Source organism: Schistocerca serialis, chromosome 1 (genome assembly GCF_023864345.2).
Source record: "Schistocerca serialis cubense isolate TAMUIC-IGC-003099 chromosome 1, iqSchSeri2.2, whole genome shotgun sequence".
NCBI classification, from domain to species: domain Eukaryota; kingdom Metazoa; phylum Arthropoda; class Insecta; order Orthoptera; family Acrididae; genus Schistocerca; species Schistocerca serialis.
The window spans coordinates 377045816-377060460 of NC_064638.1; the positions used below are offsets into that span (position 1 = coordinate 377045816).

Genomic DNA, 14645 nt, shown 5'->3' on the forward strand with positions numbered 1-14645 from the left:
CGTCTCTCAGAATGCCGTTGCTTTATTGTATATTTTGCGTTGTACGGTTTGGAGAAGGCATACTACAGGCTATTCACTGGCTTCACTGGGGTAACGAACGAAACAACTCGTAATTACAATATTGCTCTGTAATGAGTAACTGGAGAACATGGGTCCTTTATATTAAAATGCTTGGAAAATGTTTCTGAACAGCATCCGATACTTTGTCGGTGGAGTTCGCCTACGCCCTGTAGAAACATTACAAAACTTCTTTTCTTTATATTTATGCAAATATTATCCCACGGTACAGAAACAAAATAAAATGTGCGTAAATGTAAAAACAATAACAATAACAATGACATGGTGCCGAGTATACGGACGTGACGTTCCAAATACGCGTGTAGTTAGCAGCCGCGCCAGGTGCAGGCAACCTAGTGACATCGCGTGGCGGAAGACATGAATTACGAGCGACCGCGAGCCCCGAGATTGACCGAACCACCCTCCCCCCGCTCCCGCCGCCCCGCCCCATTCCCCACAGCTTCCGGCGTGGAAGGCGAGAACAATATTTCATTCCGCGCCTGCGGCGGCGTTCGCTAGCCTTACGGGCGGTCCCCTCTGTAAATGGGATTTAATGCTAAATGGCCGCCAATTGGACAATTGCGTTGACCTGGGCGTGCAGCAGCAGAACGGCTGAGGTCAGCGGATTGCACCCAGCCGTCCACCCTTCCCTTTCCCCCTCTTTCCTCCCCCCCCCCCTCCATGCCCCTCTCGGGGCACGCCCGCGCGCAACCTACACTCACCCCTACCTCCTCATCGCTCCCACCGCCCTACAGTCTAACGAGGCAAGCTTATATAGTGCGCGCGCAGCGAGACTGCCACCATTTGCGTTTGTTGTTCCTGGGCAGAAACACCGCGCCGCCATCATGTATCGTCTGCTCTCGTTCGCCGTGCTGCTTCTGGCTTTGCACTGTGCCCTGGTAAGCTTCCAGCTCCGCTCTCTTTATGCTATACTTTGAGCGCCAACAGTTTAATGTTGGCGTAACAGTGACTGCTTCTCAAATCAGTTCGAACAGAGAATACGTGTGACCTGTCACTTCATTTGCGATTCCACGAAGCGTTTCGGAGTATGACGCTTCAGTCAGATTGATTCAGTTAAAATTAGAGTTGATTTTCTGTATGTAACTTTGTGAGTAAACTAAGAGATATGTCTACGCAGTCCACCTCTAGACTGTGCTACAGGTTGCTCATAAACCTGCCTACATGAAATCAATATCTGTGATGCATTAACGTTCACGGACTCCACCTGCAGCTATCAGTATAATACCTCGAAACTCTTGGTGGAATCGCAAAGAAAGTGGATAAAGATATTCGCCTATTTTAATTGATCCCAAGTAAAATATCATGTTTATTTTACCTGTTCAAAAAAAATAGTTCAAATGGCTCTGAGCACTATGGGACATAACTTCTGAGGTCATCAGTCCCCTAGAACTTAGAACTACTTAAACCTAACTAACCTAGGCAGGATTCGAACCTGCGACCGTAGCGGACGCGCGGTTCCAGACTGTAGCGCCTAGATCCGCTCGGTCACTCCGGTCGGCTTTGTCTGTTGACTTTGTGCGGTTCTAGGCGCTTCAGTCTGGAACCGCGCGACTGCTACGGTCGCAGGTCCGAATCCTGCCTCGGGCATGGATGTTTGTGGTGTCCTTAGATTAGTTAGGTTTAAATAGTTCTAAGTTGATGTTAAAATCTTCTGGGTTATTAGGCCGCGTCATGTTTCTTCTAAAACGTTCGACGTTTCGACCCCTCTGCTGGGATCTTCCTCAGGATCTTTTGGTGTCCTCTACTGTTAGAACACTGTTCTAGCAGTAGTGGACACCAAAAGATCCTGAGGAATATCCCAGCAGAGGGGTCGAAACGTCGAACATTTTAGAAGAAACATGACGCGGCCTAATAACCCAGCCACGAAAGCCTGGAGACTTACATAGTTCTAAGTTCTATGGGACTGATGACCTCAGATGTTAAGTCCCATAGTGCTCAGAGCCATTTGAACCATTTGAACCAAATGTTTCCGGTTGCCTGCGGAACCACGATTGTTCCCAGACGTGCACACCTACGTCCGAAGAAAATCCACGGTGACGAATGTCTTTCTTCAGAACTCCAAAAATATGGAAATCGCGTGGGAAGAGATCGGGACTTTGTGTAAGGGCTTCCCAGTGAAACATCTTCATCGTAGTTGAAACAACCTGCCAAAAAAATGCTGTTCCACAAGTTGCCAAGGTTGATCAACTACGATGCAGATGTTTCGCTGAGAAGCCCTTACACATGCTCTATACAGAACTGGTCTCTGCCGATGTGTTTTCCATATTTTGAGAGCCCAGAAGAAAGACATTCGTGGCCGTCGATTTGCTTCGAACGAAGAAAAAGTCCATGCGTGGGTACAAACATCGCTCCTTACGCTACTTCAAACATTTTTCCATAAGGGCATTTGACCGTCTTGTCTCACAATGGGATAAACGTGTTAACTGGTAAAAGTCGATTATTTTTGAAATAATAAACAGTTTACTTACTTTTCTTCCATCTCTCTCGTTTTCGTTTGACAGCCCCTTACATGAAACTGCTTCCTCTTAGAGATGCAACTCGCTGCGTTGAACATTCGAGGCTTGTTGAAACTGTGTGGGGGACGAAATTCGTACTTACATATGTATCTGTACTTCACGAGTCGTCATATGGCATGTGGTGGAGGATACTTTTGGTGCCATTACCTTTAACCCTCCCCCTTTTCCCTGGGAGGAAAACTCAAATCGGTACGATCTCTGACTTCTCTTATTTTCCGGCCGTGGTCAGTTTACATGTGTGGGATGAAGTAATATTAGTTTGGTGCATAAGTTCGTAGCGTTTTTGTTTTACATGTTGGTATTCCGGCTGCTATGGGTTTATTTATCAACTGTCTTTTTTTTGCGATTGCCGTCTTTCTCAGCTTATTCCACTGATGAATTCTTCTCGGGTTATCAGCCGAGTGGTGGCGTCGTCTTGTCGCAACCTTTCAATGAGTTTCGTACCCATCATATTCTGGCGAAGATGATGGGTACTTCGTCAGAAGATGATGGGTACGAAACTCATTGAAACTTTGCGACAAGACGACGCCACCACTCGGCTGATAACCCGAGAAGAATTCATCACTATCGTTTTTTGTTTGCAGTTCAGCGCTGCTGTCTGCGCTTTCATATTGTAATTTTGACGTTTGGAGACAGTTAGTGGAGCTATTGACGCTACAAAATGGAGTTCCGAGTGGCGAAATCTGAACATTTCCGACATCGGTTTCTGTTTGAGGTTGATGGAGGGTGCAGCAGCGGAGGCGGCCGCAAATAATTGCGTCGTTTATGGGGATAATGCCATTGGACAGATCGCGGCAAGAAAATGGTTTTCTCGTTTAAAGGAGGATCGTTTTGGCATTAGTGACTCTCCATGTTCACAAAGACCTTCGGAGTTTCATGAAGATCATTTAAACACATTAATCTCCAACTATCCACATCAGAGTACTCGAGAACTGGCAAATATTATAGAATGTAATCATTCCATCATCGTGCCACATTTGCGCGCAATGAGTGCTCTAAGCCAAAATCACAAAAATCAGCAAGTGGCCATACGTGCATGTCTAGTTGGTTGTCATCAATTGGCTCGTGAACAACGAGCATTCCTATCCTGTACCGTTACTCGCGACGAGGAAGTGTACCTTTATGCCAACATAACGAAAAGAAGGGAATGGTTGCGGTCAAACAAAGCAGCAACTCTATGTACAAAGAACTGCGCGCCTCCACGAAAGGTAATGTTATGCATCTGGTGGAGCAGCGACGGTGTGTTGTACTACGAACTGCTTCCCCGAGGTGTAACCATCACTGCTGCCATCTGTTGTCTACAACTGAAACGTCTCCAGGCGACGTCTTGCAGGTGCAATCCAAGAACAACGACGAGCAATATATAAATGACCTAGTAGGTAGTGTCGGAAGTTCCATGCGGCCTTTCGCGGATGATGCTGTAGTATACAGAGAAGGTGCAGCATTAGGAAATTGCAGCGAAATCTACATCTACATCCATACTCCGCAAGCCACCTGACGGTGTGTGGCGAAGGGTACCCTGAGTACCTCTATCGGTTCTCCCTTCTATTCCAGTCTGGTATTGTTCATGGAAAGAAGGATTGTCGGTATGCTTCTGTGTGGGCTCTAATCTCTCTGATTTTATCCTCATGGTCTCTTCGCGAGATATACGTAGGAGGGAGCAATATACTGCTTGACTCCTCGGTGAAGGTATGTTCTCGAAACTTCAACAAAAGCCCGTACCGAGCTACTGAGCGTCTCTCCTGCAGAGTCTTCCACTGGAGTTTATCTATCATCTCCGTAACGCTTTCGTGATTACTAAATGGTCCTGTAACGAAGCGCGCTGCTCTCCGTTGGATATTCTCTATCTCTTCTATCAACCCTATCTGGTACGGATCCCACACTGCTGAGCAGTATTCAAGCAGTGGGCGAACAAGCGTACTGTAACCTACTTCCTTTGTTTTCGGATTGCATTTCCTTAGGATTCTTCCAATGAATCTCGGTCTGGCATCTGCTTTACCGACGATCAACTTTATATGATCATTCCATTTTAAATCACTCCTAATGCGTACTCCCAGATAATTTATGGAATTATCTGCCTCAGGTTGCTGACCTGCTATTTTGTAGCTAAATGATAAGGGATCTATCCTTCTACGTATTCGCAGCACATTACACTTGTATACATTGAGATTCAATTGCCATTCCCTGCACCATGCGTCAATTCGCTGCAGATCCTCCTGCATTTCAGTACAATTTTCCATTGTTACAACCTCTCGATACACCACAGCATCATCTGCAAAAAGCCTCATTGAACTTCCGATGTCATCCACCAGGTCATTTATGTATATTGTGAATAGCAACGGTCCTATGACACTCCCCTGCGGCACACCTGAAATCACTCTTACTTCCGAAGACTTCTCTCCATTGAGAATGACATGCTGCGTTCTGTTATCTAAGAACTCCTCAATCCAATCACACAATTGGTCTGATAGTCCATATGCTCTTACTTTGTTCATTAAACGACTGTGGGGAACTGTATGGAACGCCTTGCGGAAGTCAAGAAACACGGCATCTACCTGTGAACCCGTGTCTATGGCCCTCTGAGTCTCGTGTACGAATAGCGCGAGCTGGGTTTCACACGACCGTCTTTTTCGAAACCCATGCTGATTCCTACAGAGTAGATCTCTAGTCTCCAGAAAAGTCATTATACTCGAACATAATACGTGTTCCAAAATTCTACAACTGATCGACGTTAGAGATATAGGTCTATAGCTCTCCACATCTTTTCGACGTCCCCTTTTCCAATCTTTTGGAACGCTACGCTCTTTTGGAGACTTACGGTACACCGCTGCAAGAAGGGGGCAAGTTCCTTCGCGTACTCTGTGTAAAATCGAACTGGTATCCCATCAGGTCCAGCGGCCTTCCCTGTTTTGAGCGATTTTAATTGTTTCTCTATCCCTCTGTCGTCTATTTCGATATCTACCATTTTGTCATCTGTGCGACAATCTAGAGAAGGAACTACAGTGCAGTCTTCCTCTGTGAAGCAGCTTTGAAAAAAGACATTTAGTATTTCGGCCTTTAGTCTGTCATCCTCTGTTTCAGTACCATTTTGGTCACAGAGTGTCTGGACATTTTGGTTTGATCCACCTACCGCTTTGACATAAGACCAAAATTTCTTAGGATTTTCTGCCAAGTCAGTACATAGAACTTTACTTTCGAATTCATTGAACGCCTCTCTCATAGCCCTCCTCACACTACATTTCGCTTCGCGTAATTTTTGTTTGTCTGCAAGGCTTTGGCTATGTTTATGTTTGCTGTGAAGTTCCCTTTGCTTCTGCAGCAGTTTTCTAACTCGGTTGTTGTACCACGGTGGCTCTTTTCCATCTCTTACGATCGTGCTTGGCACATACTCATCTAACGCATATTGTACGATGGTTTTGAACTTTGTACACTGATCCTCAACACTATCTGTACTTGAGACAAAACTTTTGTGTTGAGCCGTCAGGTACTCTGTAATCTGCTTTTTGTCACTTTTGCTAAACAGAAAAATCTTTCTACCTTTTTTAATATTTCTATTTACGGCTGAAATCATCGATGCCGTAACCGCTTTATGATCGCTGATTCCCTGTTCTGCGTTAACTGTTTCAAATAGTTCGGGTCTGTTTGTCACCAGAAGGTCTAATATGTTATCGCCACGAGTCGGTTCTCTGTTTAACTGCTCAAGGTAGTTTTCAGATAAAGCACTTAAAAACATTTCACTGGATTCTTTGTCCCTGCCACCCGTTATGAACGTTTGAGTCTCCCAGTCTATATCCGGCAAATTAAAATCTCCACCCAGAACTATAACATGGTGGGGAAATCTACTCGAAATATTTTCCAAATTGCAGGAAGATCTGCAGCGGATAGGCACTTTGTGCAGGGAGTGGCAACTGACTCTTAACATAGACAAATGTAATGTATTGTGAATACATAGAAAGAAGGATCCGTTATTGTATGATTATATGACAGCAGAACAAACACTGGTAGCAGTTACTTCTGTAAAATATCTGGAAGTATGCGTACGGAACAATTTGAAGTGGAATGATCATATAAAATTAATTGTTGCTAAGGCGGGTGCCAGGTTGAGATTCATTGGGAGAGTCCTTAGAAAATGTAGTCCATCAACAAAGGAGGTGGCTTACAAAACACTCTTTCGACCTATACTTGAGTATTGCTCATCAGTGTGGGATCCATACCAGGTCGGGTTGACAGAGGAGATAGGGAAGATCCAAAGAAGAGCGGCGCGTTTCGTCACAGGGTGATAGCGTTACGGAGATGTTTAGTAAACTCAAGTGGCAGACTCTGCAAGACAGGCGCTCTGCTTCGCGGAGTAGCTTGCTGTCCAGGTTTCGAGAGGGTGCGTTTCTGGACGAGGTATCGAGTATATTGCTTCCCCCTACTTATACCTCCCGAGGAGATCATGAATGTAAAATCAGAGAGATTCGAGCGCGCACGGAGGCTTTCCGGCAGTCGTTCTTCCCGCAGGTAATGACAGTGGCGCGTAAAGTGCCCTCCGCCACTGACTGTTAGGTGGCTTGCGGAGTATAAATGCAGATGTAGATGTAGGAAGACTGCGTGAAGCGATGTTGTTCCATGATAACGTCCTCCCACATTCTGCTAGACTGACAAAAAAAAAAAAAAAAAAAAACATGCAGGAGTTGGGTTGAGGAGTCATTCCGCACTCACCTTATTCACCTGATCTTGCGCCGTCAGAATTTCATCTTTCCCGCTCTCTATCGAACATCCTTCGAGGAACTTCTTCTGCGGATGAAAATGCGCTCCGAACATGGCTCTAAGAGTTCTTCACCCCACTTGATTTCTACAGTCGCGGAATCTAAAAGTTATCCCAGGGTTGGTATACCTTTGTAAATATATTATTGATGACTAAAGTCTCCGTCATATACATTTGTTATGTTTATTAAACTTATGGAAAACGCTACGAACTTATGCACCAACGTACAATGTTGCCCGCCACTCCTAGCAACGTACGCTTTCGGAATTTGAACAGTAAATCTCTCCGTGGTAGACAATGCCTCTCTTGTAGCGTCTGCCACTGCTGTTTGTTGAGCATCTGCGTAATGCTCTCGCGGTCACTAAACGATCTCGTCACGGTGGTGCGGTGGTGCTCTTCGTCGGATCTTCTCTCTCTCTCTCTCTCTCTCTCTGTCTCCCTCTTATGTCGAAGGACCAAGTCTGATGATCAAGAATCGGTCTAATGGATGCTTTACAAGCGATTTTTTTCGTGGATGAAACATATTTCGTTAACACTCTCACAATTTCTGACTGACATCTGGTTCCCCTACAGTTTGTTTCAGTTGAACGTTATACTCCAGGTCGTTTCGGACGGCTACTCCCAAGTACTTTACGGTTGTCGATTGATTTGATTAATGCAGGGAGACAAAAACAACACTGTCCTTAGCCCACTATAGCTCGCACCTAAACTAAGTTTATTGTGCCATTTCACCCCTTGTGACTCTAGTAAAGTCAACCGGTACCCTTGCCAAATAGTAGGAGGCCCTTTTTCCAGTTCCTTATTGGACACGATTTCTTCAGGCTCAACCGACTCGAATATTCTGTCTTTTGCTCTCCAGAGCGTCTCATTTGAAGATTAGGTGTCGAAAATGGCTCTGAGCACTATGGGACTTAACATCTGAGGTCATCAGTCCCCTGGTACTTAGAACTACTTAAACCTAACTAACCTAAGGACACCACACACATCCATGCCCGAGGCAGGATTCGCACCTGCGACCGTAGCGGTCGCGCGGTTCCAGACTGAAGAGACTAGAACCGCTCGGCCACACCGGCCGGCAGTTTAGGTGTCGTGCTGTTTCATCTACACTTAGGGGCTTCTTCCTCTGTGAGCACAGTGTGTAAGTGTACTTTAATGTTCCCATGGACACTCATTTGTCCTACCATGAGTTTAATCTGTTTCCTATTCATGTTCAGGATTACAGAATTTCTCTGAATTATGATCATTGTTTTTAGAAAGTAGTCCAGTATTCTACATACTATCTCGTGATCCAGTTTCATAGTTTTGATTTTAACCATCACTTTAGTGTTGGTTAGCACGGGTTCATATCCAATAAATGGAGTCGTCACGGCTGTCCTGGCCAGTCTGCAGAACTACCAGTACATTACAATTATATATGAATACCTTTAGCTGCTGACAGGCATTGGTATATGTCAACGGGGACAGATGAAAATGTGTTCCCCGACCGGGACTCGAACCCGGGATCCCCTACTTACAAGACAGACGCTCTATCCAGCTGATCCAGCGAGGGCAGAGAGGGTAGTGCGACTGCAGGGACTATCTCACGAACGCCTCCCTGGAGTTCCACATTTTCACCTTATACGTCCACACACTACATCTGTAGTGTCCCTAACCAACACACTCATTACTCGTGGAAAACATTCTTACCAAGTCCCGTAAGAGTTCGGGTAATATGTGTGCATCCGCACAGATGAGGAAGGTCATGGCCGGTATTGCCAGAACTATATACTTATATGGATATGGTGTCTGTTCTTTCAGACATGTCCGAAAGAACAGACACCATTGATGACCTGCAGCCGTCTAAAACGAAATCAAAATTATATATTAATGCCTTAAGCTGCTGACGTGCGTTGATATATATCAACGGGGACAGGTGAAAAGGCGAGAATGTGGTTCTCGCGGGAGGCGTGCACGAGACTTTCCCTGCAGTCGCACTATCCTCTGTGCCCTCGGTGGCTCAGATGGATAGAGCGTGTGCCATTAAAGCAAGAGATCCCGGTTTCGAGTCCCGATCGGGGCACACATTTCCACCTGTCTCTGTTGATATATATCAACGCCCGTCAGCAGCTGAAGGTGTTAATATATAATTCTAATTTCGTTCTAGATGGTCGCAGGTCATCAATGGTGTCTGTTCTTTCGGACATGTCCGAACGAACAGACACCGTATCCATATAACTACCGGTACAGTCTGACCCCAGCGCCTTCATCTGTTTTCGACCTGTCAGTAAACCAGACTGTGTCTCCTGAACGGTGTCGTGGTTCGTTCTTCTACTTCTCCCTTCTCCCAATTGTTACACTGAGGATTGGTGAAGCAGCTAGAAGTTATTTTATGGTCGGCCGGCATTTCCCCGACCATTCCTATATTTATCATACTCGCAATATTGGTCTGAGATTCTGGAGTTCTAAAGGAATCAATTTTTTCCAGTTTTTCACCTGTATGCCCCTAGCGCTGGCTCCATTGTACACTACTGGCCATTAAAATTGCTACACCAACAAGAAATACAGATGATAAATGGTTATTCATTGAACAAATATATTATACTAGAACTGACGTGTGATTACATTTTCACGCAGTTTTGGTGCATAAATCCTGAGAAATCAGTACCCAGAACAACCACCTCTGGCCGTAATAACGGCCTTGATACGCCTGGGCATTGAGTCAAACAGAGCTTGGATAGCGTGTGCAGGTACAGCTGCCCATGCAGCTTCAACACGAACCACAGTTCATCAAGAGTAGTGACTGGCGTATTGTGACGAGCCAGTTGCTCGGCCACCATTGACCAGACGTTTTCAGTTGGTGAGAGATCTGGAGAATGTGCTGGCCAGGGCAGTAGTCGAACATTTTCTGTATCCAGAAAGGCCCGTACAGGACCTGCAACATGCGGTCGTGCATTATCCTGCTGAAATGTAGGGTTTCGCAGGGATCGAATGAAGGGTAGAGCCACGGGTCGTAACACATCTGAAATTTAACGTCCACTGTTCAAAGTGCTGTCAATGCGAACAAGAGGTAACCGAGACGTGTAAGCAATGCCACCCCATACCATCACGCCGGGTGGTACGCCAGTATGCCGATGACGAATACACGCTTCCAATGTGTGTTCACCGCGATGTCGCCAAACACGGATGCGACCACCATGATGCTGTAAACAGAACCTGGATTCATCCGAAAAAATGACGTTTTGCCATTCGTGCACCCAGGTTCGTCGTTGAGGACACCATCGCAAGCGCTCCTGTCTGTGATGCAGCGTCAAGGGTAACCGCAGCCATGGTCTCCGAGCTGATAGTGCATGCTGCTGCAATCGTCGCTGAACTGTTCGTGCAGATGGTTGTTGTCTTGCAAACGTCCCCATCCGTTGAGTCAGGGATCGAGACGTGGCTGCACGATACGTTACAGACATGCGGATAAGATGCCTGTCATCTCGACTGCTAGTGAAATGAAATGAAATGTCGTGTGGCTAGGACCTCCCGTCGGGTAGACCGTTCGCCTGGTGCAGGTCTTTCGAGTTGACGCCACTTAGGCGGCCTGCGCGTCGATGTGGATGAAATGATGATGATTAGGACAACACAACACCCAGTCCCTGAGCGGAGAAAATCTCCGACCCAGCCGGTAATCGATCCCGGGACCTTAGGATTGACATTCCGTCTCGCTGACCACTCAGCTACCGGGGCCGGACGACTGCTAGTGATACGAGGCCGTTGGGATCCAGCACGGCGTTCCGTATTACCCTCCTGAACCCACCGATTTTATATTCTCCTAACAGTCATTGGATCTCGACCAACGCGAGCAACAATGTCGCGATACGATAAACCGCAATCGGACAGGGTAAAATCCGGCCTTTATCAAAGTCGGAGACGTGATGGTACGCATTTCTCCTCCTTACACGAGGCATCACAACAACGTTTCACCAGGCAACGCCGGTCAACTGGTGTCTGTGTATGAGTCATCGGTTGGAAACTTTTCTCATGTCAGCACGTTGTAGGTGTCGCCACCGGCGCCAACCTTGTGTGAATGCTCTGACAAGCTAATCATTTGCATATCACAGCATCTTCTTCCTGTCGGTTAAATTTCGCGTCTGTAGCACGTTGTCTTCGTGGTGTAGCAATTTTAGTGGCCAGTAGTGTATTAAAATACGTAATGGGGCATGTTCAGCACGGTCACCATCCCAGCAGTGGATGTGCTGCTAATTCCGCCTGTTCTGGCTGTTGTTGTTGTTGTTGTGGTCTTCAGTCCTGAGACTGGTTTGATGCAGCTCTCCATGCTACTCTATCCTGTGCAAGCTTCTTCATCTCCCAGTAACTACTGCAACCTACATCCTTCTGAATCTGCTTAGTGTATTCATCTCTTGGTCTCCCTCTACGATTTTTACCCTCCACGCTGCCCTCCAGTACTAAATTGGTGATCCCTTGATGCCTCAGAACATGTCCTACCAACCGATCCCTTCTTCTAGTCAAGTTGTGCCACAAACTTCTCTTCCCCAATCCTATTCAATACTTCATCATTAGTTATGTGATCTACCCATCTAATCTTCAGCATTCTTCTGTACCACCACATTTCGAAAGCTTCTATTCTCTTCTTGTCCAATCTATTTATCGTCCATGTTTCACTTCCATACATGGCTACACTCCATACAAATACTTTCAGAAACGACTTCCTGACACTTAAATCTATACTCGATGTTAACAAATTTCTCTTCTTCATAAACGCTTGCCTTCCCATTGCCAGTGTACATTTTATATCCTCTCTACTTCGACCGTCATCAGTTATTTTGCTCCCCAAATAGCAGAACTTCTTTACTACTTTAAGTGTCTCATTTCCTAATCTAATTCCCTCAGCATCACCCGATTTAATTCGACTACATTCCATTATCCTCGTTTTGCTTTTGTTGATGTTCATCTTATATCCTCCTTTGAAGACACTATCCATTCCGTTCAACTGCTCTTCCCATTCCTTCGCTGTCTCTGACAGAATTACTGTGGCATCGGCGAACCTTAAAGTTTTTATTTCTTCTCCATAGATTTTAATACCTACTCTGAATTTTTCTTTTGTTTCCTTTACTGCTTGCTCAATATACAGATTGAATAACATCGAGGAGAGGCTACAACCCTGCCTCACTCCCTTCCCAACCACTGCTTCCCTTTCATGCCCCTCGACTCTTATAACTGCTACCTGGTTTCTGTACAAATTGTAAATAGCTTTTCGCTCCCTGTATTTTACCCCTGCCACCTTAAGAATTTGAAAGAGAGTATTCCAGTCAACATTGTCAAAAGCTTTCTCTAAGTCTACAAATGCTAGAAACGTAGGTTTGCCTTTCCTTAATCTAGCTTCTAAGATAAGTCGTAGGGTCAGTATTGCCTCACGTGTTCCAATATTTCTACGGAATCCAAACTGATCTTCCCCGAGGTCGGCTTCTACAAGTTTTTCCATTCGTCTGTAAAGAATTCGTGTTAGTATTTTGCAGCCGTGACTTATTAAACTGATAGTTCGGTAATTTTCACATCTGTCAACACCTGCTTTCTTTGGGATTGGAATTATTACATTCTTCTTGAAGTCTGAGGGTATTTCGCCTGTCTCATACATCTTGCTCACCAGATGGTAGAGTTTTGTCAGGACTGGCTCTCCCAAGGCTGTTAGTAGTTCCAATGGAATGTTGTCTACTCCCGGAGCTTTGTTGGACTCAGGTCTTTCAGTGCTCTTCAGGCAGTATCGTATCTCCCATTTCATCTTCATCTACCACCTCTTGCATTTCCATAATATTGTCCTCAAGCACATCGCCCTTGTATAGAACCCCTATATACTCCTTCCACCTTTCTGCTTTCCCTTCTTTGCTTTGAACTGGGTTTCCATCTGAGCTCTTGATATTCATACAAGTGGTTCTCTTTCTCCAATGGTCTCTTTAATTTTCCTGTAGGCAGTATCTATCTTACCACTAGTGAGATAAGCCTCTACGTCTTTACATTTGTCCTCTAGCCATCCCTGCTTAGCCATTTTGCACTTCCTGTCGATCTCATTTTTGAGACGTATGTATTCCTTTTTGCCTGGTTCATTTACTGCATTTTCATATTTTCTCCTTTCATCAATTAAATTCAATATTTCTTCTGTTACCCAAGGATTTATACCAGCCCTCGTCTTCTTACCTACTTGATCCTCTGCTGCCTTCACCACTTCATCCCTCAAAGCTACCCATTCTTCTTCTACTGTATTTCTTTCCCCCATTCTTGTCAATTGTTCCCTTTATGCTCTCCCTGAAAGTCTGTACAACCTCTGGTTTAGTCAGTTTATCCAGGTCCCATCTCCTTAAATTCGCACCTTTTTGCAGTTTCTTCAGTTTTAATCTACAGTTCTAGCTAAGCACGTCAATCTCCGCACCTCGCCGAGCTCCTTAGAAGTCACCTTGTGTTGTACTACATTCCACCATACTGTAGTACCGTGCATTATCATAGGTCTCGTCACAGTGATGTACATCCACTTCTATGGTCTCGAACCCATGAACTGTCATAGGCCCTTCTAGTGCTCATAACAGTACTTTCCGCCTTGGAACATACGCTGACAAAAAAATCGCAGCATTAAGAAGCAGTTGTATCACACAAAGGAAAGTTGGTTGATGCGTTTCTACATCTGAAAGATGATGTCCATTCAAATTTCGCGCCAGCCGATGTTAGTAGCGCCTGTATGAGGATGCAAATTAGGTGTGCTTTAAATACACGCTGCAGCGGTCGTGACTATTAGCTATATTAGGAACTGGACATTGTGAGTCATGTTAGTCAAGAATGCTTTTAAGGCCACAAAGACGCCATTACCAACACTTGACTGAGTTTGAACGAGGTCGTGTAATAGGGCTATGAGAAGCCTAATGTTCCTTCTGCGATACTGCATAAAGACCTGACAGGAATGCCACTGTATATGACTGCTGGCAGCGGTTGTCACGAGAATGTACAGTCGCCAGAAAATGGCTCTGGTCGACCAGGTGGCGCTATTGAGATGAAAGACCATCGTGTTCGGTGTGTGGCTCTGGCGCAACGTATTACATCTGCAGCAGCAATTTGAGCAGCAGTTGGCACCACAGTGACAGAACGAAAGGTTACAAATCGGTTACTTCAAGGACACCTCCGAGCCAGAGGCCCTGTAGTGCACATTCCACTGATCCCAAACCACCGCCATTTGGGACTTCAGTTTTGTCAAGCGAGAGCTCACTGGAGTGCAGGTGGACGTCTGTTGTGTTTTCTGATGAAAGCTGATTCTACGTAGGTACAGTGGTGGCGGT

The 14645-nt window shown here is 45.5% G+C and overlaps 1 protein-coding gene across 1 annotated transcript in view; it reads left to right on the plus strand.

Moving 5' to 3' along the window:
- The first annotated feature begins 798 nt into the window (after positions 1-798).
- LOC126470892 (uncharacterized) overlaps positions 799-14645 on the plus strand; it is a 124439-nt gene continuing 110592 nt past the window's right edge. Inside the window, exon 1 of the mRNA XM_050098920.1 lies at positions 799-956. Within this exon, the coding sequence (XP_049954877.1) occupies positions 903-956 (54 nt within the window). The 5' untranslated portion in view covers positions 799-902. The remainder of the gene's footprint in view (positions 957-14645) is intronic.